General features: G+C 31.3%; 1 protein-coding gene and 2 long non-coding RNA genes across 4 annotated transcripts; all 3 read right to left on the reverse strand.

The window, feature by feature from the left end:
- Positions 1-463: 463 nt before the first annotated feature.
- On the reverse strand, positions 464-7,796 carry LOC103486176 (protein cornichon homolog 1). Of its 2 annotated transcripts, none has more exons than XM_008444048.3 (4): positions 7,445-7,796; positions 6,657-6,838; positions 1,637-1,759; positions 464-916 (listed from the first exon to the last, which is right to left on the reverse strand). In XM_008444048.3, the coding sequence occupies exons 1-4, from the start codon at positions 7,517-7,519 to the stop codon at positions 856-858; spliced, it is 441 nt and encodes a 146-aa protein (XP_008442270.2). In that variant the 5' UTR covers positions 7,520-7,796; the 3' UTR covers positions 464-855. The 2 variants fall into 2 exon arrangements, with proteins under 2 accessions (XP_008442270.2, XP_008442268.1); XM_008444046.3 differs by lacking the exon at positions 464-916 and adding an exon at positions 1,269-1,544 and having other exon boundaries at positions 7,445-7,760.
- Positions 7,797-21,617: 13,821 nt separating this feature from the next.
- Positions 21,618-23,220, reverse strand: LOC127150517 (uncharacterized). The gene is made up of 2 exons (XR_007822899.1): positions 23,045-23,220; positions 21,618-21,906 (listed from the first exon to the last, which is right to left on the reverse strand). It is a non-coding gene; the product is annotated as an uncharacterized LOC127150517 (long non-coding RNA).
- A 1,903-nt stretch (positions 23,221-25,123) lies between these two features.
- Positions 25,124-26,755, reverse strand: LOC127150518 (uncharacterized). Its single transcript, XR_007822900.1, has 2 exons — positions 26,534-26,755; positions 25,124-25,723 (listed from the first exon to the last, which is right to left on the reverse strand). It is a non-coding gene; the product is annotated as an uncharacterized LOC127150518 (long non-coding RNA).
- Positions 26,756-27,276: the final 521 nt, after the last annotated feature.

The raw sequence follows: 27,276 nt of genomic DNA on the forward strand, positions 1-27,276 counted from the left end.
CACGGACGGACTTTATCGCTAATAAACCCCTAGTAATAGGTAGATTTCTATTGGGAATATAGAGGCTACAAAATATAAACTTGGAGAGATCAAAATTTTGCTTTCAATTTTTTTTTTTTTTTATCATTGTACTACATACGCAAGGACTTTGGGACTAATCATTGTATTTGCAATTGTACCTTTATATTTTTATAATGTATTAAATAATATATCCTATTACAAAGTAATAATTATAGAAAAAATTAAACTAAATTAATTGATATTAGTTTATACTCAACCTAATAGCTAATAGGCTAATCTTAAGTCATAATTAGTACCTTTAATTTTTAAAGAGTTTTATGGTTCATAAGTATATTATATCAACCCCACGTTGAACGATGGTTTAAATTAGAATTCTCTTTCAAACAACCCTAAAAATATCTGACAATGTTACTAAAAATTTATCATTTGAAGAGAACAACACTTGATACATTTGTTAGGCATTGAACGATCAAAAGCATTTCAATCCTTACAAGAACACTAAAACTTGAAACGAGTTGATATTCCAAAAATGATAAAAATAACCCTAATCTTGAAGATCCCTCAGACTTAGCAGTGAGTTAAGAAAGGTACCAAAACAAATCAAATCATATAATATGCCTACAATGCTATCCTCTACATACAAGGATTCCTTAGGTGTAAGTCAATGAGATTGCTACTGAAGCCTACCAAACTAAAGAATGGGAATTGAGAAAACCCATTGAATGTGCTTGAAGTTGCCGAGTCCAAATTCATTCCTTCGTTTAATTCCCACATAAATATCAATCTGACGCACCATAGAACCCGTAATACAAACTTCGGATATCAAAATGGCAATCAAAATAAATGTAGGACATCGTCTTCGTCAGATAAAGAGTTGAATGCAGACAAAGTAAGCCTGCATTGCATGTTAATTGAATACAGGTAAGAATGCTAGTAAGATGGTGAAGTTCCAAATGAACAATATCAATCTTTGTGCTTTATCTTTATTGGTAAGACGAAATGAAACCTCGACACATCATGGATGAACAATACATGTGTATACGAGTGCATATGTACCGGGATGTTGAGAAGCATGGGAGTAATACATAAAACAACAAAATGCAACATCTCTTTAAAATTTGAAGAGCTATAAACATTCTAACTTAAGTTATATCACATACTGGACCAGCAAAAGCTACAAAGAAGCAAGAATTGCAAACAGAACAAAGTGCAAGATCCTGGAGTAATGCATTACTCTAACAACATACTTGGCATCAAGGCAACAGAGAGACATATGGTATATAGGTTCCCAAATCAACATAGAAGCTCAAAATTAGAGCAGCAATATCATCTTTAAGTACTTTGCAATGAATAAAAAAGTAGATAATGTCAAATGTAATCGTATATATATTTCAAAATAAATGATAAATGGTTAAGTAAAAAACTCTAGTAAAAAACTCTAGTATTCGAGAACAGAGGAGCGAATGTCTATATCTTCCGGTGCAGAGTCAAAAACAGATTTCATTTCTGCAACCATTATTATTCTATAGAGAAAACAATAAGGAAAACTTCAATCAGGAAAATCCCAACTTCATAATAGTTGAGAGGAATGAGAAAACGAAAAATGCAAACTGACCTGAAAATTACTATGAGGAAAAGAAGCAAGTAGAAGATAAGCTTGGCCAAACGGAAATACTTCTCACGCTTAAGAGCTCTAAACACCTCGGTGACATCAATAAGGTGCTCCCTCTTCAAGAATCTGAGACATTGTAACCGGATAATACATGTCATAAACACACACCAAGAAAAAAAATAAAACGGAGAAATACTTGAAAGAAGTTCTCACTTCTCAGTCAAATTAGTGCAATTGAAACTTATTTTAGAAAATTTTAGTTTTATTCTTAAAAAATGTGAAAAGTAGATGTCTATCCAGAATCTAATAGACATATTTGTAGGATCAAGGTTCATACAATAGGTTATCTTACATTTAACAATCTTAGTTTCATTCTTAAAAAATGTCAGCAGTAGATATATCCATCACTGAAAATGAATTTATTTAAAGAATGCAAAAGATTCAACGACTAGTTGGCATGCCAAGAATGAACAAATTAATAATAGCGTGCAACAGAATTTTCCCTTGTGCTTGGCACAACCTCCAAGAGTGCAATACTTGGTTGATTATCTATTTTCAACATTCTTTTATTATTGTTGAAAATCATGGTTGAAAATCACTATTATATAAAAACCACCAGCCTAGTTTAGTTATACATCGATACTTAGTTTTCCAACATCAACTTGCTTTTCTACACACTTCACTTATAAGAATAGCTAAAGCCCTGTCTTCATTTTATATTAATGAAAAAGTTAAATATTCAACTCATCAACTCCTTCCGATAGCATTGTATAAAGATTTTTATGATCTGAGAATATTTGAAGATCATTAATAAGCCTATGGCAAGGGATGAATAGAGAAGAGACGGCTACTGGCCATCATGTGGATTGACATGCTGGGTCCTTTCCTCTGGTGGAGTATACATAAGTAATATTGCAAAGAGGAATGAGAACATTTTCAGCTAAGTCAATTTGAACAAAAGGTCATTTCTAGTAAATATGACAGGTGTCCTTCACGATAGTTTACAACACATTGTTATCATAGCAGCTCCAAAAGTTCATGACCTATCGCCAAGTGTAAGAGTTTGAGAGATAAGGAAAAGAGCATCCTAAAGCAAAGGAGATCATTGGATTCCTAATGAAGGTTGTATGCATGTAAGAGCCCTAATAAGGAATATTAGTATGGTTATTAGAAGGGGCCTATTAGTAAATAGCCAGTAAGTTAGTTAAGACTTTAGTTATAAATTGTGGGAGTGGAGTTGGGAAAAAAGGTATGAAGAATTTTTTGTGGGGTTCCTTTTAGGGGATTTGGCAAAGACTAGCCTCTTGGAAGGTTGTGTGCTAGGCCTCCAATTACTCAAGTTTACCGAAGGAGGGGTTGAAAAGGAGAATTCCACCTAGACAACATATTTGTTAGGATGGCCAGTGGTCCTAACAACACGTGGCAGCAGGAGAAAGGGAATATATATCTAGGTGTTGTTTTTCATCTTGATCATTATGCATTTTGAATGAACATTTTTTCATTGTGGAGAGTGCAGCCATCTTATTCGGCTGATATCCTATCTAGAAACTCTTTTGTGTAGCTTGTGATTGTATATTGAATATATACTTCTCCTCTCCATTCATATCTCTGTTGTGTGTTGCTGGAAATATCTGTGTTGTTGTGTGTGTATTGGTTTGAGTCATCTGTGGGTACAAAGGGAACCTACCATTGTGGACATTGTATTTTCTTTACTGATATTGTAATGAATTTCTATTTTTAGTGTTATTTGTATTTCTTGAGTGTTCTTGTTAGGAAGTATGCTAACAATGACACTTTCTTGACCCATGACCTTTCCATATTAAAAATCACTAATGACTCCACCATCAAATTTTAGGGGGAATTTTGGTTGATGTTTCTTCAGGTCCTCTATGCTCTTTGATTCAAATATATTTTTCCTTTGCTAAGAAGTCAAAACCATTTAGGTGAATGAAGATTTAGGTAAACAAAACCTCAATTTCAGAAGGAATTACCATAACAGAGATCTGGTCGAATGGTTATCCCTCTCAATCAAGTTGAGTATCTTTTAGCCTAATCACTTTTGGGTTTCTAGATTCTAGTTGCTCAAGTAAGGACATTTCTGACTCATCTTTGCTTCACTCTAACTACCAAAGAAGTAGTGATACCGCCCAAGTTGCAAGATACTCAACTTTATTAGTTCAAAACAAAATACAAAATTTTAAATTTAAAACTCAATGAATAACTTCAAAACAAGGTAGATAAATATGGGGGCAACAACTATAAGAGAGTATTCCATAAAAAGTCATTTGCTTGGAGATCTAAACAACTGCTTTGCCTCATTTTTTGATATTAAAAAGCATGGAATCATCCAAATAAAGGGGGAAAATGATAATATATTCAAAAAAAACAAGCCAGAATGAGTTGAAAGGACCAGTTAAAATTGAATAAAATTGAAATTTCACTGCAAATCTCAGCTTTTGAGCATACTGTGTGCTCAGAAACGCTCATCATTAAATATCTAAAATTATAACCCCACAGTTCCCACCCCAACCCTGCTTATCGTGTTCTGCCCAAATGCACCAGAAATCTCCTGAATACACCAAATTACCCAGAACATATCCTACATTGAAGGGAACTGTTACCATAACCTTAAAAGGGCATCCAGTAATTTGAAAATTACAGTTAACTCATTTTAGAAATGGCCATCTCTACTTCAGAGCGAAAATACTCAATGCTCCTAACTCTTCATGGTAGTTTCACTGTATATTTGCATCTTAAAGAATTATTGAAAGTAGAGACAAAGAACACATAAATTTACGTGGAAACCCTAGTATAGGGAGAAACAATGGTGCTGAAGATCTTATTATTTTCTAATAATTCATGAAGGTACAAAGGGGGTAAATTTATAGGCAACATGAGCCTAATCAAAAGAATAAAGAATTAGCGCAAAGTAAATCTTAACTACTCATGGGCTTTCATCATGACCTAAGCCCATTATTTTTAACAAGAATATTGACCTTAAAAACAAGGAAAATTGCACCATAGAGCACAAATTGGAAAATAACTATAATCTATAGCATAAGGGAACAATATTTTTAAAAATGGCAATCAATGATATCCTTCTGTTGCTATCATGGGTAGATATTATAAGTGATAGCAATAGAAGAAAATCATTGATAGTAGCTATCAAAAACATCAGTTGATAGCCTAATTAAACCTTATCAATTCAAAATTGATATGTTTACCAAGGAGATATCACTTATAAAAAATATCCTTCTACTGATCGCTTATAGTTGCTATTAGTGATATCCTTCCAATGCAGTCATTGATAGATACTGTTGGTGATATCATTTTACGTTGATAGCAATATAGAAAAATTACTTATAATAGCTATTAGGAATATCAATTGATAGCAACATCACTGATAAAAGATATTAGGAATGGCAACTAATATCACATTTCTTAAATTGAAAGCTATCACCGTTAGTAGTTATCAGCAATAGCAGCTAACTATAGCAACTGATACCATATTTCTCAAATTGAAAGTTACTCTACCCTTCAGTCGCTATTATTGATAAAAGCTATTGTTGATAACCGTTATAAATTATATTAACTGATAACATATTTCTCAAATTAAAAGTTATTGATAACATCTATCAGTTATAGCAACGTATAACAACTATCAATTGCTATCAATGATAGCTTTCAATTTAAGAAAAACGGAAAAAAATATTTGTAATGATGACAAGTTATCACTAATAGTAGTTATCAGTGATAACAACCAATAACAACTATAAGTGATACTCACTAATTGCAGCTATTAGTGATAGTGTTCAACATGAAAAAAAGTCAAGAAGAAGTGTGTGAAATAATCATTTCTCAAATTAAAAGCTATTAGTGATGTCATATATCACTAATAGCAAATATCAATGATAGATGCTATCAGTGATGGTCTTTAAATTGAGAAATTCAGCAAAAAAACCCAAAATGGTGGTTGAACGTCGGTATTTTCATCTTTTACTAATGTTTATACTATATATGCAATTATTTTATTCTTGTGCTATATATGCTATTATGTTAAGGCTTTTTTTCCATTTATGCAAGTAACCCTAAAAACAAACCAAAACATATTAAAACTGTAAGAAGTATATATAATTTTTTAATTCATTTTACTAGAAAATAAAATCATAAGCCTTGTTAACATACTAGTCCCACATGTTTATTTCTGCATAATATTTCTCTTAACTAATTAGTTAAGATTCTTTCCTTAAAAGATAATTTCAAGTGGTTAGAATCTTTTCCTATATATTAGTTACTTCCTAAGAAGTTAATGGCCTGGTGAACATCAAGGATAAATAACCAAGCACAGTAAAGTTCTTAGGTAGAGCTTCCAAGATTAACACGGAGAAAATCGGATAGAAGAATATATCTTTTGAATCAAAGTTGAAGTTGAATGCACATTTGATTAGTGCTGCGATTAAGGGGGAGTTTCGTTCTACTCTCTATTTAGTTATGATCATTATGTTACATCATAATCAAGTTTTGTTGAAACAGTTCTAGAACAGTAGTGCTGTTCTTTCACTCATAACTATGAATTCAACATTTATTGTATTTATGATTAATACAATCGTCTATCTTGGACAAACTGCCCCCAGATGTAAATGTACATTCATCGAACTGGGTTACCAAATATTGTTGTTTTGTTTGTTCCTATTCATGTTACTATAGTTAGAGCTACTATAGTTAGAGCACTGTACACAACTGAGGTTACAACTATCACATATCACTAAACGGTTCATATTTCAAGCCCCACCCATAACAGGAGAGTTCAACGACATGAGATGGGTGATTTTGATTCAAATTTTTGACCTCATGGTCGAGTGTATATGTCTTAACCAGTTGATGTATGCTCAGATTGGCATCCATAACACTTTAGTAAAAAAGTTCTATTCATAACAAAGAAACACCACCAATATAACTCATCCATAACACACAGTAAAAGGAAAATTAAACCATGCCTCACATCAATTCGAGAAATACTTACAAATTTATGTGATAGCAGGTAACAGGGACTGTTATAAGAAACATGAACCAATGGCCTGTGAAGAGGAAAAGAGAGCAAAATACTCCTTGCACTAAAAACTCCGGAAGGACAAGTTTATTAATGCGAGATGATGAATCATAGATGTTCAAATAGTCTGCCTCCAAATCCGTTAATACCAAAAGCTACAAAAAGATCAACCACAACCGTTAGCTGCCTCCAACTGGGGAGCAAAATTGTACTTAGACAATCTCTGTAGCAATCATCTTAGTTCATGAGAAAATTAGACCAGCCACTTTTCACCTTCTGCCAATGTACATGAACATAGTAAACGAAATGGGGGCACATCCAATAGACACCAGTGCACGATTTTGAGAATACGTTTTTCTTTTCTAATAGTGCACGATAGATCAAATTAAATATCAAATTCATCACCGTAAAATTGACTATTCTACTGCTTGGTTAAGAATGCAAGAGAAAAACGTGAAATAGTAAGAAGGTATATAATCAATTTCAAAAATAGGTCAACGACAGTGTAAAGATTCCACCAATCAAAATCTAGGTCGCATCTACCCGTAAATCAAACTGAGGTCCAAATACTCTCTCGCAGCAAAACGAATCTCAGATACGCATCAAACCTCCACTCCTTATTGAATAAGCAAAACAGGATTACAAGAAGAAGAGAAGAAGAAGATTCGGGATACGTTTTAGCAGTCGGACTCAAACTTAACCAAATATGGAGAAGTCTGTTCTCCTAAACTAGGGTTGATGAGAGATTAGAAAGGATGTACCTGATAAAAGTTGAGGACGAGGAGGGCGATGTTAAAACAGAAAGAGATGAACCAAAAGATCAGATTCCACGCCATTTCTGCAACAACTGAGCAGGCTTCAAGTCAGTTGAGTTCAGAAACCCCAACGGAGCGAGAGTTGAATGTTCTTGGGAAATTGAAATCTAGATGCTGAACCTAAATGCTGCATTGAAGAATCAGTGGTTCTATAAATTTTCAACCAAAATTCTAAGTTGAATCAAATTTCAATCACAATTTTGCTGTTTTAGACGAGTAGGAGTATGTTGAAATGACTTTGTTTACACATTACCCAATCTAAGAGCTGATTTTTTTTTTTCGTTTTCCTTTTTAATATTGGTTAAATTTACAAATTTGGTCACACGCATTTAACTTATGTTTGCCTTGATTGCGTGAAAAAATCATTTGAAAGAGATTTACGGAAATGGTAAAAAACAAAAAAAAAAAAAAGCAAATTTGAAAAAATAATAGATTTCTATCCTTGATAACTTTTCATAAATATACCAACGAAAAAAATCGTTTAGATTTAAACCCAAAACTAAACCAAAATATTAGGGTCGATTGACGGGGCATTTTTTATATTTTTTGTGGGTTTATGGAATTTTTACTTTTTTGGAATTGTTCTAATATTTTATCAATTTATTATATTTTTGAAAAAACCTTTTAATAAAATCTAAAATTTTGTTATATTTTATAAATATTTTAATTTATTTTACTATATTAATAAATATTCCAAAATTTTAACTATATATTTAAAGTCCATTTTAGTTATTATATCTAAAATAAAATGATTTGTATTCACTTACCAAACGCATAATGGTTATTCTAAAACCTGATGGAAAACAAAACACGTGCTTGCATCTAATTCTATTAGAAATTCATGTATTACTATACTCATTAAAATGAAATTAGGGTTAATGAAACTCACCTTTAAAGCTCTCCTTTGTTTGAAATCTCCACCCAATCTTGAACTGAACCACCATTTTTGTTGACCTACTTTCTCTACACTTAGAATCAAGTGGTAGGACCCAATGAGTGAAGGCTTTGAGAGAGATGAAAATTGGATTTTAGCAGAATTTAGATGAGTTTTTCACTTTTTAATTTTAAAGACAAATAACTAAAAGTTGCCAAAAGTTTTTTCAAATTTGAAAAACTATCCTTTAAATAGACAAACAACATGCAAATTATTACATGTGTAAAGTCACCAAAGTCTAACACCACTCTCTTCACTAACCATTAGTGAAATTTAGTGGGTTAGGTCTTTACCCCTGTAGCCACTTATCCCACCAACTCTTAGCGGGATTATGCAACAAAATGTTGAATTTTTCCACTTAGTCAAAGGGGAAAATGGTCAAGTTCAAAAGTCAACATTTTGACTTTCTACCATTTTGTCCATCTTGACTATTTCTGATCTCCCAACCATGAATCTCCATTCATTTTTTCGAAATTCAAATCTCATTTGAATATAAAGTTAGTTTGACTTTTCAAAGTCAAAAGTCAACTCTTTGACTTTTTTACAAATTTGACCATTTTCATTATTTTCGAGCTTCAAAATATGAATCTGTATTCATATTTTTATATTTAAATATAAATTTTTATCTCTAAACTAATAATTGATCACTTTATCGCATATACTTGTCGGTTTCTCTCTCCTTACCTAATTCAAACTATTTGAATTAATCCAATATATTGTTCTAAGTTAATTCCATATGAGCTAGCTAGGAAACCTAATAGACCTATAGATCATGGGTTCCAACGAGCTAATATTAACTGGTTAGACTCTTATAGACCAAGCTAATCAACATTCCTTAACTAATGAGTCATTCCACTAAGGTCCAATAATTGCACTCCCTTCACTATATAGATTTGTATCCATCTAATATAACTATGATTAGTAAGTTAATTCTTCACAGGTTGTTCGTATCCTCGACTGAGTCAAAATATCGTTTTACCTCGAGATTACATCTAGTTCCTTAGGTTCCACTGATCCACTATTGAACAATTAGTTTAACATCCTACCTATAAACCAAATCCATCTTAGAAGGTAGGACCCCTTGTTTAAGACCCGGATGATTCAGTCTTTAAGGAAATAACCTATCTACTAACCCAAAAGCGGGTATGAACGAATTCCGTCTTGCACCTTATGTCCCTAGCTATCTACTCAATCTTATCCTTGAAATGAGAGGCTTATTGGGTCACAATTGTTAAGCTGGTCTCACCTATGCAGATCTAAGAATAATTCAATGTAAACAAAAGTTCATAATTAGCTTAAGATTAAGATTAAGTTATCTATGTCATCAATAATCAAAATAGTTAAATTTATACTGTAAACGGTAATAATAAGGTAAAAGTGACTATTTTATAGTTCCAGACTTATGTAAACTCTCTTACATAGAATAACCTCACTTTCACGTCTCAATATAAATGATTTAGGATCACATCGTTTGTACTAACTATAAAGCAAACCACATTCATAGTGTCCCAAAAAAAACCGTCCAATCTTATTCATATATTATGGACTATTTAGACTATCACTACTACAAAAACAACATTACTTGACACTCGTAATTTAGAAATACTAGACGTTTAAAATTAAAAAAATGTCTAAGTAAAATGAAAAAAGTCAAGAGAATGCATAATTTTTAAATAACTTTTAATACCTAATAGGTTAAAAGCATAAATCTAGTTCTATTTGATTGACATTTCTATTTCTAAATATTTTTTCTTTTCCCAGTTTTCTCTAAAAAGATCTCTCTTTTATTCCAAAATTTATTTTCCTTTCTCTCACCATACCCGCTATTTTTTCCTTTCTTTCTCCTTTCCCCACAAAATTTCCAATTCATATTCTCTCAACTACAGGCCATAGCTCCCACCGCCGCACATCGGCAGCTCTAACTCCCTCCACTGCCGCAAGTTCGTGACTCCAACCGTGACCCTGCGCCTGCCCACTGTGAAGGAGTTATAGTTTCAGATTTTTAGTCTCTTCTTTGAGTAATTACTAAGAAATTCCGGCACGAGATGGTCGACGGAGAACCTTTCGTTGGAGTTTTGAAGAACGATTCGCCATAGGGCATGAATATTAGCGTGAAAATCTTCGGTGGTGTTGATGAAATTGTTGTTTCTAGGATAGGAAAAGGAATCGCCAAATATGAAGGCGGCAATCTTTTGATGAAGAAACATCGTCGACTTGAGAACTTTGTGCAATGAAGAAAACTATGGAGAAGATTAAGAAAAAGAAACGTAAGTTTGAAATCTATGAAGAACAGGTTCTTCTTTTGTTTGAGTGAACTTATAAAGACATTATTTTATTGGAACTTCTATTTAAAAAAAAAAAAGAAGGAAAAATGATTTTATTGGATGGGCTTTCTCCATATTTCAAATATCAGTGTTCATACTTTGACATTTATAGATACATTGGAAAACAAAATTTGGTTAGAAACTTGCTCTACATAGGTACGTTAGGTTTCAATTAGAGAAACCTTTAGTTTATTTGTGGTTTAGTTTAGAAGTTGGAGAAGATGAAGGATTCAAATAGGCGGAGTAGACAATTGGAAAAGTTGACAGATAAGTTGCGAGAATGTAAGAGTTATATTACATCTCATTCTCTCTTTGTACCCTACTTTTCTTGGTGTTTGCATATTCTCTTGTATCCATGCGTTTTGGGAATTTTCGAATTCTTGTGCTTGCTTATGCTGGAATGGAATGGGTGTTAGAAGCTATGGAATTGATGTTGATCTCCTTTGTTGGACTTGGAGTCCAGTCTGCATGGAACCTTTCTCCCCATGAAGAGTCTTTGATCACCCGTGTGGTTTTTGCAAGTATGTTAGTTGGGGCCTATACATGGGGCATAGTCTCCGATAAATATGGACCGTCCCCGTTGAAGGATCGGAGGAGTCACTGAAAGAGGCAGGTCTCCTTTATTCTAATATCATTTCACTCTCATTAACATATGTAGATGCTTGATGATGTGACGTCCTTCCTCTTGTTAATGCAATTTGTGCAATTTACTTGCATCTTTTGCTTCCTCTTCCGGCTTAACCGTTCTTATGCTTCAGACTTGGAAGAAATTTTTTTTCTTTAACATTTTGACTGATACGGATACTCGTGAAGATTGTTTTGGTTCAGAACCTTGTAGTTGAGCGTTTATGAAAGCCTTTGTAATTCTTTTTTTTTTTTTTTTAACTTGTTCAAGGTAGTTTTCTTCATTATGGCAACAATCACATGAGTTGATCGATTCCAAGTTCTTTTACCCCAAATTGTATATCTTTGAATTTCTCTGTTTTTTAACTTTCTATCTTGGGGATCTTAGATTCTGAGACTGAGGATGTTAAGTTGGTGATTTAGGTTTATTTTCCTTTGTTTTCTTCATTCAGCGCCGCGCAAGAATTGAAGTGTCATGTCCCGTCCACAAAGTCATTCTATGAGATCAAAAGAGACGTGATCGCCTAGACATTGTACACGAACCTCTCCGCGAGATAACACACAAAACACCTAGTAAACGGAATGAATGAAAATCAAATTTTAGTGCGAGACGAGAACTCATTTACAAATAACAAAGGGTTTGCTAATAGTGGATCAAAAGTATATTAAACATAAGTACACGTCTCCTTTCCTTCAAAAGTGCAACATTCTAAGATAACAGTGTGACTCTTCTTGCCTAGCTCTACATCCTATGCGAGTTGACAGTGGCCACTACCAAGTGATGCATTCGCAAAGGACCTTGCAAGTTCAACATTGGATGCTCCTCACTACCTGGGGGGAGACGTGAGTGGGGTTCTTTAATAAAACTTTTATAAATTAGAGTCTTGACGAGTTACAATCATTTCGCCAAATCATATGATATAAATATTTTGCATTTCAATATTAGATTATTGAGTTCAAAGTAAGTCCTTTCAATGCATTAGGCAAATAACACAATTCAAACCTCATTACCAATGTTGACAAATTGCATGGAAGATCATTTCCTTTTTAAATCAATTTTAAGGCTCATATTTCATGAAAACACACTCATCCTTGTAATCTCATCATTATTTCGCAGTCATTCTGCATACTAATTATCTCTTTGTACCATTTCCTCATCTCAAACGTTTACCACACTCTTTTGTCAAGTTGTAGCTACCCGGAGTAGTCTTAACGCACTTAGCAAGTTTCCATCGATTCTATCACGCATAACGCATCTTTCAATGCCAAATCACATAGCAAGTAAAGGGAATCTCGTACCAGATCACACAATAAGTATGAGACATTCTATTCAAGATCTCATTGCAAGAATATAACATCTTATCCCATATCACAAAGCAAGGTTAAGGCATCCCACAGTAGAACACACCATTTCATCATTTCAGTTCACATCAAAATTTATACATTTATAAAATGCATGCCTTTGGAAAATATAATGGAAATCACATTTCTCGAGATTTCAGTAAAACATACTAAAAGATCTAAATACATTAGAAACCTTTGATGTTTTTGAAAACATTTTTAAAGAAAAACCACTTACAGATAAGTTAATTTCTTTGCCTATTCTTTAGCCCCGAATCTTCTTTCACTTCTCACACTACTCATCAGATTCAAGCTTCTGAAATCTCGGAAAATCATGAAAATTTTCTTAGTTCTTTAGTAACTAATCGTCAAGTAAAAATAGCATCAAAATGGCTAGATTTCACCTATCTATAAACCTTTTTGGTGGCATTTTTCATATAGAAATGATGATTTGTGACCAGTGGTGAGAGTCAACTAATGCTAAAACGCCACATGTTACTACCATCTCCTTATCCTGAATTCAAGTGGGCGGTAAGGTCAAATCAGTTCATTAGTCTTCTTGCGTAAGGATGATGTCATCTACTTCATGATGAGTAATCTTATATCGCGACAATGATCCTCGCATAATCTTTTCTCATGGCATAGTAGTTCTTATCGCAAAGGCGGTCTTCGTCGTATGGAATTCTATCTCGTAAAGTTAGATTGCGACCAGGGTCTCAAATGAATTGCTTAGGATTCATAACTTATCACTCATCGATTGTTTCTACCGTTTCATGTATGTACTTACCGTATGGAGGTGGCTTTCTTTCAATTTTAACTGTTAAATGGTTACCTTCTTCACTTATAGATCACACAACAAGGATAATGCATCTGGTCTAATAGGGTACAAAAGATCATTTCATTTCATCATTACAAATTTATATCAAATATTATACATTTCTTAATTACACATCATTTTAGTTCATATATAAGCCCAATTTATTTATAAATCATATACATTTTAAGAATTGTAAATCATAAAAGAAATCATGTCGTTCATAGTCTCAGTAGAAATATAGTAAGGATTTGAACACATTTTAGAAATCATTTTTATGTTGAAAACATTTTATAAGAAGAACCACTCAAAATCACAATGATACCCGGCTAGCTTATTAATCACGAGCTCCCTTTCACTTCCTTGCAATTTTTTGCTAGATTCAAGCTTGTTTTGGATCTCTAAAATCATGGAACTTCTTTTAATTCTTTCTCAAGTGAGCTCAAGGTAAAAGTAGCTTCAGAATGACAAGATTTTTACCATATAAGCTTTTCTGATGGAGTTTCCTATGTTGGAATTATTACTTCTACCGGCAGTGAGAATGGGTCCAATGATAGAATACCACGTGTCCCTGCCACTTCCTCATCCTGAATTTGGATTGGGCAGTGAAGTCAAATTAATCGCTGACTTGCTTACACAAGGATGACATCACTAATTTCTAGTGAAGGAAGCTTAAAATGCATGATAGTTCGTTTAGCTTTCTCACTGCGTAATAGTCTTTGACACATAATTAATTCTTTGTTGCAAGCATTCTTATTGCGTAAGCCAGAATGCGACCAGAGCCTCACAGTAGGAACACCCTCAGTCGTGCAAGTGACCCCATAGGTAGGAATGCAATGCAAGTGAAACACACTCGGTGGTTACATTGAAATCATGAATCTTAGAAGTGCAATTTTCTCCTCTTTTTCAAATGTAATTAATCCGTTTTTTAGGAAAACCTCCGCTGAAGTATTTTGAAGAATTTTATAATAATTTATTTTCACAGTCATTTATTTTAGGAAAACATTTTTTAGTAGTTAGCATCTTCAAGCCTCAATCTAGGTTAAACAGATAATGATTGGGGTGTGACACTTCTGAAATAAAGTACTAATGGTTTCTATCCAAAACTAATATAAGGATATGTTTTAACTTTTTTTTTTAAGTTTGACACAAAAGTACAACGTTTAAGAAACCTTTATACAATTCAGTCTTAAAGTTTTTAGTCACTTTTCGAGATATTTTTTCCTTTTCTTTTTTCTTTTTTCACCTTTTCAATCAGTATTTGTACCAATTAAACATTGATAGAATTTAAAAAATTGTTTTAAATGAAAAAATTGCTAAAAATATATACAAATATAGCAAAATTTTATAGTTTATTAGTGATAGGTAATGATAGACAGTGATAGTCATTGTTGAATAAGAAAATTTGAAACCAATTACAAATTGGCACGTTATTTACTAAAATAATTGTATTTGGAAAATTTAATTGTGGGGTTGAAAATTTTTTACTCCAGAAGGTTTAGAGAGAATTCTCTCTAGAATACTCCCCCAACTCTTGAAGTCGACCACCCATTGAAGCTCCTTTGAAGATACAAGCTTTCTTCTAAGACTCCAACTTCAAGAATACCACGTGCTCCGCTTCCACAAATCAAGCGTAAGCATCCAATCGAGAGAGAATCAGAAGATCAAATTTTAGAGATTGAACCAGATCGCATCAAATCAACATAAATACAACATCAACATATGTTCAACTCCACGAACCAAATTTCTTCGAAAATCTTGTGTGAACAATCATCTTTCAGTGTCTATAAGCCTATTTCATTGATATTTTTCTATATTGTAAATATTTTTTATTCATTTTATTATGTTTGAAAACAACCCTAGATTTTGGTTCGTCGTGATGAGAGGTGACACTTTTGTATTTTTTTTAATTTTTATTATGAAAAGATTTGAAGGCTTCATTTAAAATTGCTATAGCTTTTAAAATAATTGTCGTCAGGTTTGGTTTTAGAATAATCGGCTATGAAAAGAACTGAAATAGTGTTCGGTAATTTCACCTTAAACTTGAACAAGTATGTTTTAGTGTTTGGTAAATAAATACAAAAATATCATATTTTAGGTATAATCACTAGAATAGACTTCTTATTAATTTTTTTCCTAATTTAAACTTTAAAATCATTGTTTAGTGTGATAAAATTTAAAGGGTCTTTTCAAAAGTATAAAAAAGCGGCAGAATATTTACATTTTATAGAACAATTCAAAAAATAGAAAAAGGCCAGAGGCCCACCGTGTAAAATACCAAAAATACCCCGTCAACCACACCGTCAAAACGCGCGCGTAATATATTTGCGATGGTTTAGATTTGGTTATTGTTTGATACGCAATCGTTTAGATATGGGTACAATTTATACGTGATCGTTTAGATATGACTACAATTTATACACGATCGTTTAGATATTGCTACAATTTATACGCGATTGTTTAGCTATGACTGCAATTTATACACGATCGTTTAGATATGGCTACAATTTATCTTTTCATTTCCATTGTTTAATTTTGTTACACGATCGTTTAATTTGGTTACGTTTAAATTTGGTTACACGAGTCAAATCTAAATGATCTTTTTTTAAAAAAATTTGGTACACAATTTTTTTAATTCTTTTGGTACACGATCATTTAGATTTCTTTACGCGATCGTTTACTTTTTTACACAATTGTTTACTTTTTTTTACACGATCGTTTATATTTTGCTACTCCAATTCAAATGATTTTTTTTCAAGATATTTTATACACGATCTTTTATTTTTTTTACACAATCATTTACTTTTTTTTAAACGATCGTTTACATTTGACTACTCCAATCTAAATGATTTTTTTAACGATTCTTTATACACAATCTTTTATTTTTTTTAGATCGTTTACTTTTTTTACACGATCGTTTACATTTGGCTACTCCAATCTAAATGATTTTTTTTCAAGATTCTTTATACACCATCTTTTAGATTTTGCTATTTTTTATACACGACGTAAAAAAAAAAAAGAAGAAAGACGATGGAAAGAAATCGCAGCGAAAAGAAAGAAGAGGAAAAGTAGAAAGACGATAGAAAACGAATAAAAAAGAAGAAGAAAAGAAGAAAAACGATGGAAAAATTGAACGACGTAAATAAAGAATTGAAAAATAAGAAAGATGATAGAAAAAAATTGCAAAAAAAAAAAGGGAAGAAGAAGACGAAATCGCAGAAGGAAGACGATGAAAGAAAAAAACAGAAGGAAGACGAATGGTGAGAAGAAAAGAAAGATGGAAGAGTAAACCTGGAATATTTGAAAAATGACTAACTTTATGGGTTTTGTTATATGGGTCATAAATAGTTTGGTGTTTTGTTACATTTATGAAAGTTTTCCTAAAATTTATTTGTTATAGATTAATTTTAAATATTTAGGAAATATTTTATTTTAAAAAACATATTACTTTTTTTTTTTAAAAAAATTAATGTATTTAACTTATGAAAAATAGAAATCGGATGTAATTAAGTGAAAAATAGATAAATATATATAATAAAGGAGAATTGTAATGGATATAAAAAAATAAAACTAAAGAAACTTTCCTAAATATAACAAACTATTGAAATATTTATGATCCATGTAACAAAGCCCATGAAGTTAGCCATTTTTTTCTTCTCCCTGCGATTTTTCAATCGTCTAATCATCTTCTTCTTTTTTAGCTGCGATTTCTTTCAATTTTTTTTGTTTTTAGATTTGAGTAACCAAATCTATTTTTTTATCATCTTTCTTGTTTTTCTCTCTTTTTTAGATACGTGCATGTCTTTCTTACTCTTTCTTTTTTTTTTTTTTCATTCACTGCATGCATTGTATCATCTTTCTTCTTTTCTTTTTTTACGTTTAGATTAGGTTAGACATTTAAATTAGGTTAACCAAAACTAAAATATTGTGTATAAAGAATATTCAAAAAAATCGTTATACCAAATTTTGAAAAAAGATTTGGGGTAGCCAAATCTAAACGATCGTATAGCCAAATTTAAACAATTGTGTAGCCAAATTTAACGATCGTATAGCCAAATCTAAACGATCATATACCAAATTTTGAAAACAAATCGTTTAGATTTGGAAGCCTAAATCTTCCAAATCTAAACGATCGTATAGCCAAATCTAAACGATCATATACCAAATTTTGAAAAAAAAAATCGTTTAGATTTGGGGTTCCAAATCTAAATGATCGTGTAGTCAAATCTAAACGATAGTATACCAAATTTTGAAAAAAAATCGTTTAAATTTGGGGTTCTAAATCTAAACAATCTTGTAGCCAAATCTAAACGATCGTATACCAAATTTTGAAAAAAATGGTTTAGATTTGGGATAGCCAAATCTAAACGATCGTGCAGCCAAATCTAAACGATCGTGTAACCCAATTAATTAAATGATCGTATAACAAATTAGTCAAATCTAAACGATCGTGTACCAAATCGCATTACCAAATATATATTACGCGCATTGTTGACGAGGCATTTTTGGTATTTTACATGTTGGGCCTCTGGGCTTTTTCCATTTTTAGAATTATTCTATACAATGTAAATACATTGCCGCTTTTTTATATTTTTAAAAAGACCCCATAAAATTATTTACAAAATATAATAAAAAAACTTTAATGGACGGTTGAAAGTTTGATGGATTTTGCTATATTTTGTAAACAGTTTCATTATTGAATTTCTTCAAAAATATAACAAACTGATAAAATATTTACACTATATAGAACAATTTTGAAAGCGGAAAAAGCCTATAGGCACACAATGTAAAATATCAAAATTACTCTAGTCAGCACACGATAAATCGGCCACACGCATGCAATACATGTTCGTATAGATTTTGATAAATGATCTTAGACATACAATGCTTCGAGATGCCCTGGGATGAAAGAATTCTACCTTTAATTCATCCGATCTTGGGTATACAATACACCGAGATGACCGGAGATGAAAGATAGAAGTGTAGATCCACATGATCATGTACTTCATTTTAAACGATGACTTTCAAATTTAAATGACCGTGTATATCATGATACACGATCTCAGGCCTTAGTTGCATCAAAATGCCTTGGGATGAAAGAATTCTACCTTTAATTCATTCAATCTTGTGTATACAATGCCCCAAGATGAAAGAATTCTTCTTTTAGTTACTGTATATCGGGCCTTAGTCCATTAAGATGGCCCGTGATGAAAGAAATATACCTTTATTTTATTTGATCTCGGGCATACATTTCTCCGAGATGTTTCGGGATGAAAGATTTCTACCTTTAGTTATTCAATCTAGGGCTTTAATTGCATTGAAATGACCTAGATTAATAAATACAAAAAAGATATAAATTGCAAGGGCATATATGAAATTTAAGAAAAAATGATCGTGCGTCATGGACTTTTCTTATTTTGTTATACGATCTGTAAATCTTTTGAATTTTTGTTACATTTATGTAAATTACTCTTCATTATTTTGGTATTTTTGAAGATGTCGATATTAATTAAAAATCCTACTTGATTTTAAATACACAAATAGCTTTTTAATGCAACCAATGCAAGAACAGACGTAGCTGAATTCTAGTTACCATTCTTTTAGACTTTCTTACTAGAGTATTACTTTTAGTAATTTATTTATGTTCTTAGCATAAGAGTAGATACGTGTTGTGTTCTTTTTAACCACTACATAGCATTAAGAAATTAACAAAGTTTTTTAGCAGTAAGCTCTCTCACCAATTTAGTTTGTGTTAGCCTTTCTTTTGTTCTTCAATTCGAAAACTATCTTGCCCACTTAATTTGATGTGAAAATTTGGTTTTATTGATTTGTTAGAATCAATTAACATGGATAAGTTAATCTTAACATTGATTGCAAAATTTTGGTAAATGACAAATTACTAATTCATTTTATTCTGATTAATGTTTAAAATGTTAATAAAAAATGTTATTACTATTTTTTGGGAATCTCAACGGTGAAAATGTTACTAAAAAACGAAAAGTTATAATAAACTAGAAGTAAAAACTAAACTTAACATTTATTGAAAGTTCAAAATCTAAAATCGAACATTTAAAAATATATGGCCTAAATTTGAACGACATAGGAACCAAAATCATATTTTAACATAATAACAAAAACAAAAACTTAAGATTAAATTATTTCAAGAAGCATTTAATTACTTATTGTTTATCCTACAAAATCCAAAAATATTTAGGGCCTCATGTAGCAAAAAATTAAAGCCCATCAAACCATAATTATTAGGGGATTTATAATGGATATCTCTCTCGGCATAAAATATAAAGGATATAGCAACCTTATAAACTATTTGCAAAAATAGCAAATCTTTTATTTCTTTTTAATATATTCCTAAAATACCCCTATTTTAGGTCAAAAATATATGGCTTGATTTTCTCTCCTCCACGATCTTGATATATATATCATTTTTTTCATTCTCTCAAATCTGATCAATTTTTTCTGACTTTCACAATTCGTCCTCTCTCTTTTCTTTTTCTAATTTTATCTTCGCTTTCAATTGGTCGATTTTTCGTTCCATTCTCGCCTCCAACGACCAATCGTAGTCCTGCGTTCAACAATTTTTAGCCTTCAAAGATTTTTGACGAGTAGCAATTTTCTACAATTTTCCGTTTGCGTCTACTTCGGTAGGTCAATGTTATGGTTTTGATATTAATTTTTTAGTATGTAATCAAATTTTCTTTAAAAATGTGAGATTTGTTTCCCAGTTTTTTCATCCAATTTATGTTCATCATCTCAATTAGATATTTGTTTTCAGATGTGATTCTTCCCTAAATTTTTCATTCGACGTCATCCAATTTTTACACTTTGATCTAGTTTCATCTTTGTAGGTTGATTTGGTTCAATTCAATTTGATGATTTACTAGTATTTTTATATAAAAAATGTGTTTGTTTACTTGTATTCGATTTCATCAGTTTGAGGCTTTGTAGAATTGAACATATTATGAATTTTTCTTTCAATTTTACGTTTTAGGTTAAAAGAATACAAGTTATTGATGAATACAAGTTATCACTGTTAGTTAGACTAGGTAGTATGAGCATGGTGATATTAGTCTATCAGCGATAGATTTGTATCCTACATCTAATATTAGTCTATCAGTGATAAACTTGTATCCTACATCTAATATTAGACTATCAGTGATAGACTTGTATCCTACATTACTGATATTAATTCTAAGTTATCATTGATACTAGTCTATCAATGATAAACTTGTATCCTAGTCCATCACTGATATTAGTCAGTCAATGACAGACTTTATCTTTTATTAATGTAATGAGTGTTACACACTAGGATGATAATGGTATATTTTTGTTTTTTGTTTTTTGTTTTTTTTTTTTGCAGGAATTCAGAATTATGATTATTCAATGTTATGAGTGTAACACTACCTCTAGTTTGCAAGGGTCAAGCAAAAGGACCATGAAAAAAAAAAAAGATTGATTGATGAAAAGAAAAGTCACTCAAAATGTAGTTATTGTTGTCGTGCTGGTCACAACCGTAGAACGTGCACACTTCCATTATTTTTACAATTATGTGACATTATGTTGTTGCCTTTTTTTTTTCTTTTGTTAGAAGGAAATACTTTCTATTTGTTTGACTCAAACCTTTCGATAATAAGCCACTTTTTTTATCAATACATTTCAAGTCTATACATGTTACTTTATTATAAAGTAGTAATGTCATAATGGAGTTTAATTTAGTTGATAGTTCTATTGCTTATAGACTTTACTATGAAGTTTATCGTTGATAGCTTCTATTAATGATAGACTTCAACATGTATATTAACAAAACTTTTCCTCAATAAAATGCACTCATTAATAATAATTTGCAATTATTCAACATGTATAATTCTAATTTCTCAATGGGAACACAAAGGCACATAACTTACAATGATTATTCCACCTGTGATCCAACATTTTTCTATATTAATATGTAAAATCAATTCTTTCACCGTTATGGTCTATCTGTCTATTATTAATAGATTTTAACATCAATTAAAAAGTCACAACTATTTAAGAATATAAAAGGCATAACTTGCAATGTTCAACTTGTGGTCCAACCTTTTCTATATCAATATAACAAAATCAAATAAAATGTGAAGTCTATCGTTGATCTTTTCTATCATGAAATATTCACAAAACTAATATACAACAATATCCATTTACTCGATGAGAGAGTTGCAATCAAACTAGGGACAAATCAATAGGTCTCTTGCAATTTTCTAGTCTTCTGCAATCACCAACATTCTCTTTGATCGGTTAAGTTGTATCTTCGGCCTAACATTTTTAACATTCTTCGCTATTTCCATAGTTTTCATCTTTTTTTCTTTTCTTGAACAACCTGAAATGATAATATTGAATGAAAGTTTATAAATATATATATCATAATGCAAGCAATCTAAATATCTTCCAAGTCTACTAGTGATAGAAACCTATCACCAATAGACCCTAAGCAACAACACATAAAAAATACATATTAAACTAAAGTATCTACTAGCATCCCATTGCAAGCAAGCTAAACATCCTCTAAGTCTAAGTGATAGAAATCAATCACCGAAAGACCTTTAAGCAACATCACATAAAAAATGCACATTAAACAAAAGTATCTACTAAACATCCCTAAACATATTCCAAATCTATCAATGATAGAACATATCATTGATAGTTTTTAAGAAACATCGCAGAAATAAATGCACATAAACTATAAAACATTTACTAACACACCTTAGCGCAAACAAGTTAAGCATCCTTAAAGTCTATCAAGATAGAAACAAGTTAAACATTCCAGCACAAACAAGTTAAACATCCTCCAAATCTATCAACCAGTGATAGAAACATATCACTCATAGACTTTAAGCAACATCACAAAAAAAAAAAAAAAAAACACATTAAACTAGACTTCTACTAACTTCCCAAGTCAAACAAGCTAAACATCTTCTAAGTCTATCAAGGATTGAAACATATCATTGATAAACCATATCATTGATAGACCATATCACTAATAGAACATATCATCGATAGACTATATTACTGATAGACCATAAGCAATAACGGATAATAAATGCAGATTAAGCTAAAACATCTAATACCAAACCAACACAAACAAGTTAAACATCCTTTTTAAGTTGATAGAAACATATCACTGATAGAACCTAGACAACACATAAAAATTTACATTAAACTAAATTATCTAATAACATTCCAATGCAAACAAACTAAACATCCTTCAAGTCTATCAGTGATATTATATATCACTGATAGACCCTAAACCCTAAGTAACAACACATAAACTACCTAAACCCTAAGTAACAACACATAAACTAAAAAACAAAGCAGAACCAAACATAAAATGAAGAAATCGATTTCAAACAAATAGAAAAAGAAAAAGAAATCTATTTCAAACAGGTTACGACTAAACGGAAAACAAAGATACCTTATGAAATCAACTTATTATTTCAAAAGAAAAACAAATAACTTACAATTGAAGTGGAGAATAACGAAAAGCAGAGAAGTCTGTAGATGATGAAGTCGAGAACGTGAAGCGAAGCGGAAAACGAAGGCACCGACAAGAGAAAACCAAATCGAAATACGAAGAAAGGAGAAGAAAGTGGAAGATGGAAGGAAAACGTGAAGACCGACGAAATCGGAATACGAAGTGTACGAAGCGTGAAATGTATCTACTTACAGGGGCATTTTCGTCTTTTACTTGGGATTGTATTTAAAATTTGTCATATTTGCAATTTTTTTTATTTTTTGCTATATCCTTAATTAATTTAAACTCAAATGTTATATCCCCGGTTGCCCCTAATTATTACCGGGGGAATATTCTTTACTTCACTTTCTACTTTTTCTTTGCGATTTATTTTGCAATTTATTCTTCTTCTCTTTATATTATTAATTTTTTTATATTATTACTTCTCCTTCTTCATATTCCCACTTCTTCATGTCTTGTCTTCTTTTTTCTTTCTAGTACAAGATCTAAACGATATTGGTACATGATCAAAACGGTTGTGTACAATATATAATTGATTAGTTGTCTATCCTAGATAGACCACTATCGTTAATATCGTTTACATTTTGTACAAGATTGTTGAGACTGGTTATAAGATCGTTTAGATTGAGTCCAAGGGTACAAGATTGTTTAGGCTTGGTACAAGGGTACAATATCGTTTAGATTGGATACCAGAACAAGGATATAAGATCGTGTACTAAGATTGTTTAAATTTGATACAAAATCATTTAAACTAGGTACAAGATCATTTAGGCTTGCTAAAAAAATTGTTTTTCCATGCGTGTATGATCGAGTAATTGTAGAGTATTTTTGTTATTTCATGTTGTGAATTTTTTCCTTTTTCAAAATTATTCTATATGGTATAAATATTTTCGTGTTTTGTTTTATTTTTGAAAAAATTAAATGTCCCGACTCAATTGAAATATCCATGTGTACCACTAAATTAGAAAAATAGTCTAATTTTGGGAAGTCATAACAACTCCAAGCACATAATTTAGTTTATTATGTTTGTGTGCCTTTTAAATTCCAGCCACATGTTTTAGTCCCATTATATTTGTGTGCTTTTCAAACTTGGTTCTTTGATGTTTTAGAGGTGTAGAAATAAGTCTATTATGTAATGAATTTTTTTTTGTTCAATTAAGTCCTCACCCTAATTAAATGCGGAAAGAACATATATGTATTTTAGTAGTGGACCAATTATCTACAAACACGAGCAATATCATGTATCATGTATCATGTCATATATATATATATTGACATCATGTCATATCATGTCAAAGAGATGTAAAGCTGGAAGATTTAAAACCGTGACATTTCTCAATGATAAATGCTATATGTCCTTAAATTAAGATCAACACTATATATGATTACATTGAGATCAACATGTTACACACTAAATCATATAAAATAATAAAGCTTAAAACTTTTTGGGCAGTAGTAGTATGTTTACTCCAACAAACTGGAGCACATTACACAATTTCAATCAAATTAATAGACTATATATTTTCACATTACATATCTTTTTTATCAACAAATTAAAATTTGACATATATGATGAAAAGCAATGACTCAATTGGAAAAGACTAAATACATTAGGATGATAATTGAAACTTCAAGAAAATTAGTTAAGTACTAAACTGAGAACTATCACGTTTGTTCTTTCAAGGAAAAAAGAAAAGAAAAGAAAAATAAAAATCCAACACTATCAACTTTTGTGTGTATATATATATATATATAACTGTTTGAAGGGATCTGTTTTCCAACAACTACGATTCTTAGTGAAAGAATCAGTGTGGAGTTTGATTGTCTGCGAGCAATTAATTTTGGTTAAAACATGCAAAAAACTGTTTAATGAAGATATTGTATTAGAAGTACGTAACACAAAAGTATTCATAGGTATAGACGAAGTAGCTATACAAGTGGTACTGTTTCGAAGATGATCATGACCTTTTTCCTAACACCATATAAAAGAATAATAAAGAGAGCTCTCAATCCAATACCATAAAGGATTATTAGAGATTTAGTGGTAATCTATGAAGCACAGACAAAGGTACAAGATACATATATGATAGTGAAAAAATGAAGATTGTCTAATACACAACAAAACTTCTTACACACGATGTTACATCATTTCCAAAGACATCACATACAAAAGTAGAAAAAAAAAGTTTGGTAACCTAGTTCAAAAGCCATACCACCTACGTCTGGGCAGCCCGTGGAAAGATATATTAACTAATATAAAGTTAAGCAATTCATCTGTAAGTACATGAAAATTACAATGATAGTCAAATAGCTTGATTTAGAAAACGATCCCTTAGACTCCCCTAAGTGTGAGATCCCCTCACTTTGAACGTTCTTAGACTCTTCCTTACTATAATGCGAATAGTGAATATATACTTAGGCTCACCCTAAGTATAATGTTTCTTCTCTATTCGTATCTTTCCATTTTCCTTGTGAATATCTCCTCATGTTATAAACTTATGCTCCCTCTAAGTTATAGAACTTCTTCTTAAGAGATGATGTCTTAGGCTCCCACTAAGACCAAACGATCTTCTCCGTAGCACGCTTCAGCAACGAACAATGGCACAACATCAAGATCAACGAAGATTATGAGTTGATCTTTCACCACCATAAAATAGTACTTGTTCTGAACGAATCAATAAAATCTAACCACTTAAGAACAACAATGGAAAAAACTCCACAATTCCATAGATTGACTCACTTGTGTTTTCGGCACACTCATGATACAATGACTTGAATATTCTTCAAAACAACAAACTCTAAATTGAATTACATCATTATATATATATATATTTGATAGGTTGAGAATATATTAAAGAAAATAATTAATCATTTCTGTAAGGAAAAATACAACAAATCGTAAAATCTAAAAATCATGCTATTAGATAAGGAAAAAATATTTCACGAATTTTTTGTTTCACGTAACAATGTCCCAAACAATTATGTCACAACTTGTGTATGACATGTCACAGAGGACAAGGAAGCACACCAACAAATATTCATTGTAGAAATCAACATCGAAGCAATCAACCTCATGTCACAATTACCATGCCAGAGAACATTTTACATAAACACGATATTCAAGTTTTAAGTGTAATAAATAAGCCAATAATACTTAAAAAACACCCTAACAATCTCCCCCTTTTGCTATTTTGTAAAGGCAAACTAAACCAACAAATCAATGACAACACAAACCAAACAAGATCATATCAACCATAACCAAAAAACCGGAATAGACAATGAATTGAAATACTAGCGTGTTGCATGCTAAACAAACTGATTCTCCCTCTTTTGTTTGACTTAAAAATGATGGAACACGAGACATGCACATCGAAAAAAAAAGATCTATTTTACCCTAATTGCAACTAAACTATTTAGTAACTAACAGTCATAAATACCCTAATCAATGAAATTAGGGTTAAATGAAAACTTATACCTTTGTAGCTTCTCGTTCCTTGTAATCTCCTCACGAACTTGAACCAAGGATCACCACTAGTGTTGACCTACTATTCTCCAGACTTAGAACCAAATTGTGGGACCAGGTAGGTGAAGGAAATTGAGAGAGATAGAAATTAGAGGTAGAATTTTAGGGTTGAGATTTTTAGAGAGAAAAATAGGTTGAAATATTTTGTAATTCAAAATTACTAAATTTGTCAAAATTTTTCCTTTAAAATGAAATGAAGCCTATTTATAACCAAATTACATTAAAAAAATGCATGTAATTCATTCATAAAATCTCAACACCCAACATTCCACTAACCATTAGTGGAACTTAGTGGGCTAGCTATTTACATCTCATGTAGCCACTTATCCCACTAAGTGTTAGTGGAATTATCCAACAAAATGTTGGATTTTCCTACTAACTTTAGTCCAAATGCAATATGGACATCTTGTTTTTGCATTATATCGTTTAACTTGGTTACACAATCATTTAGATTTGGTTACACGATCGTTTAGATTAAACGATTTTTCGTTCAAAATCGTGTAGATTTTGCTAAACGATTTTTTTCAAGATTCTTTGATACACGATCATTTAGATTTGGCTAAATGATTTTTTTTATTCTTTTGAATCTAAATGATCGTTTATTTTTTTACACGATTGTTTAGATCTGACTACTCCAATCTAAGCGATTTTTTAATTTCAAAATTCTTTATACACGATCATTTAGATTTGGCTAT

The sequence above is a fragment of the Cucumis melo genome, chromosome 8, assembly GCF_025177605.1.
Source record: "Cucumis melo cultivar AY chromosome 8, USDA_Cmelo_AY_1.0, whole genome shotgun sequence".
In the NCBI taxonomy this organism is placed as follows: domain Eukaryota; kingdom Viridiplantae; phylum Streptophyta; class Magnoliopsida; order Cucurbitales; family Cucurbitaceae; genus Cucumis; species Cucumis melo.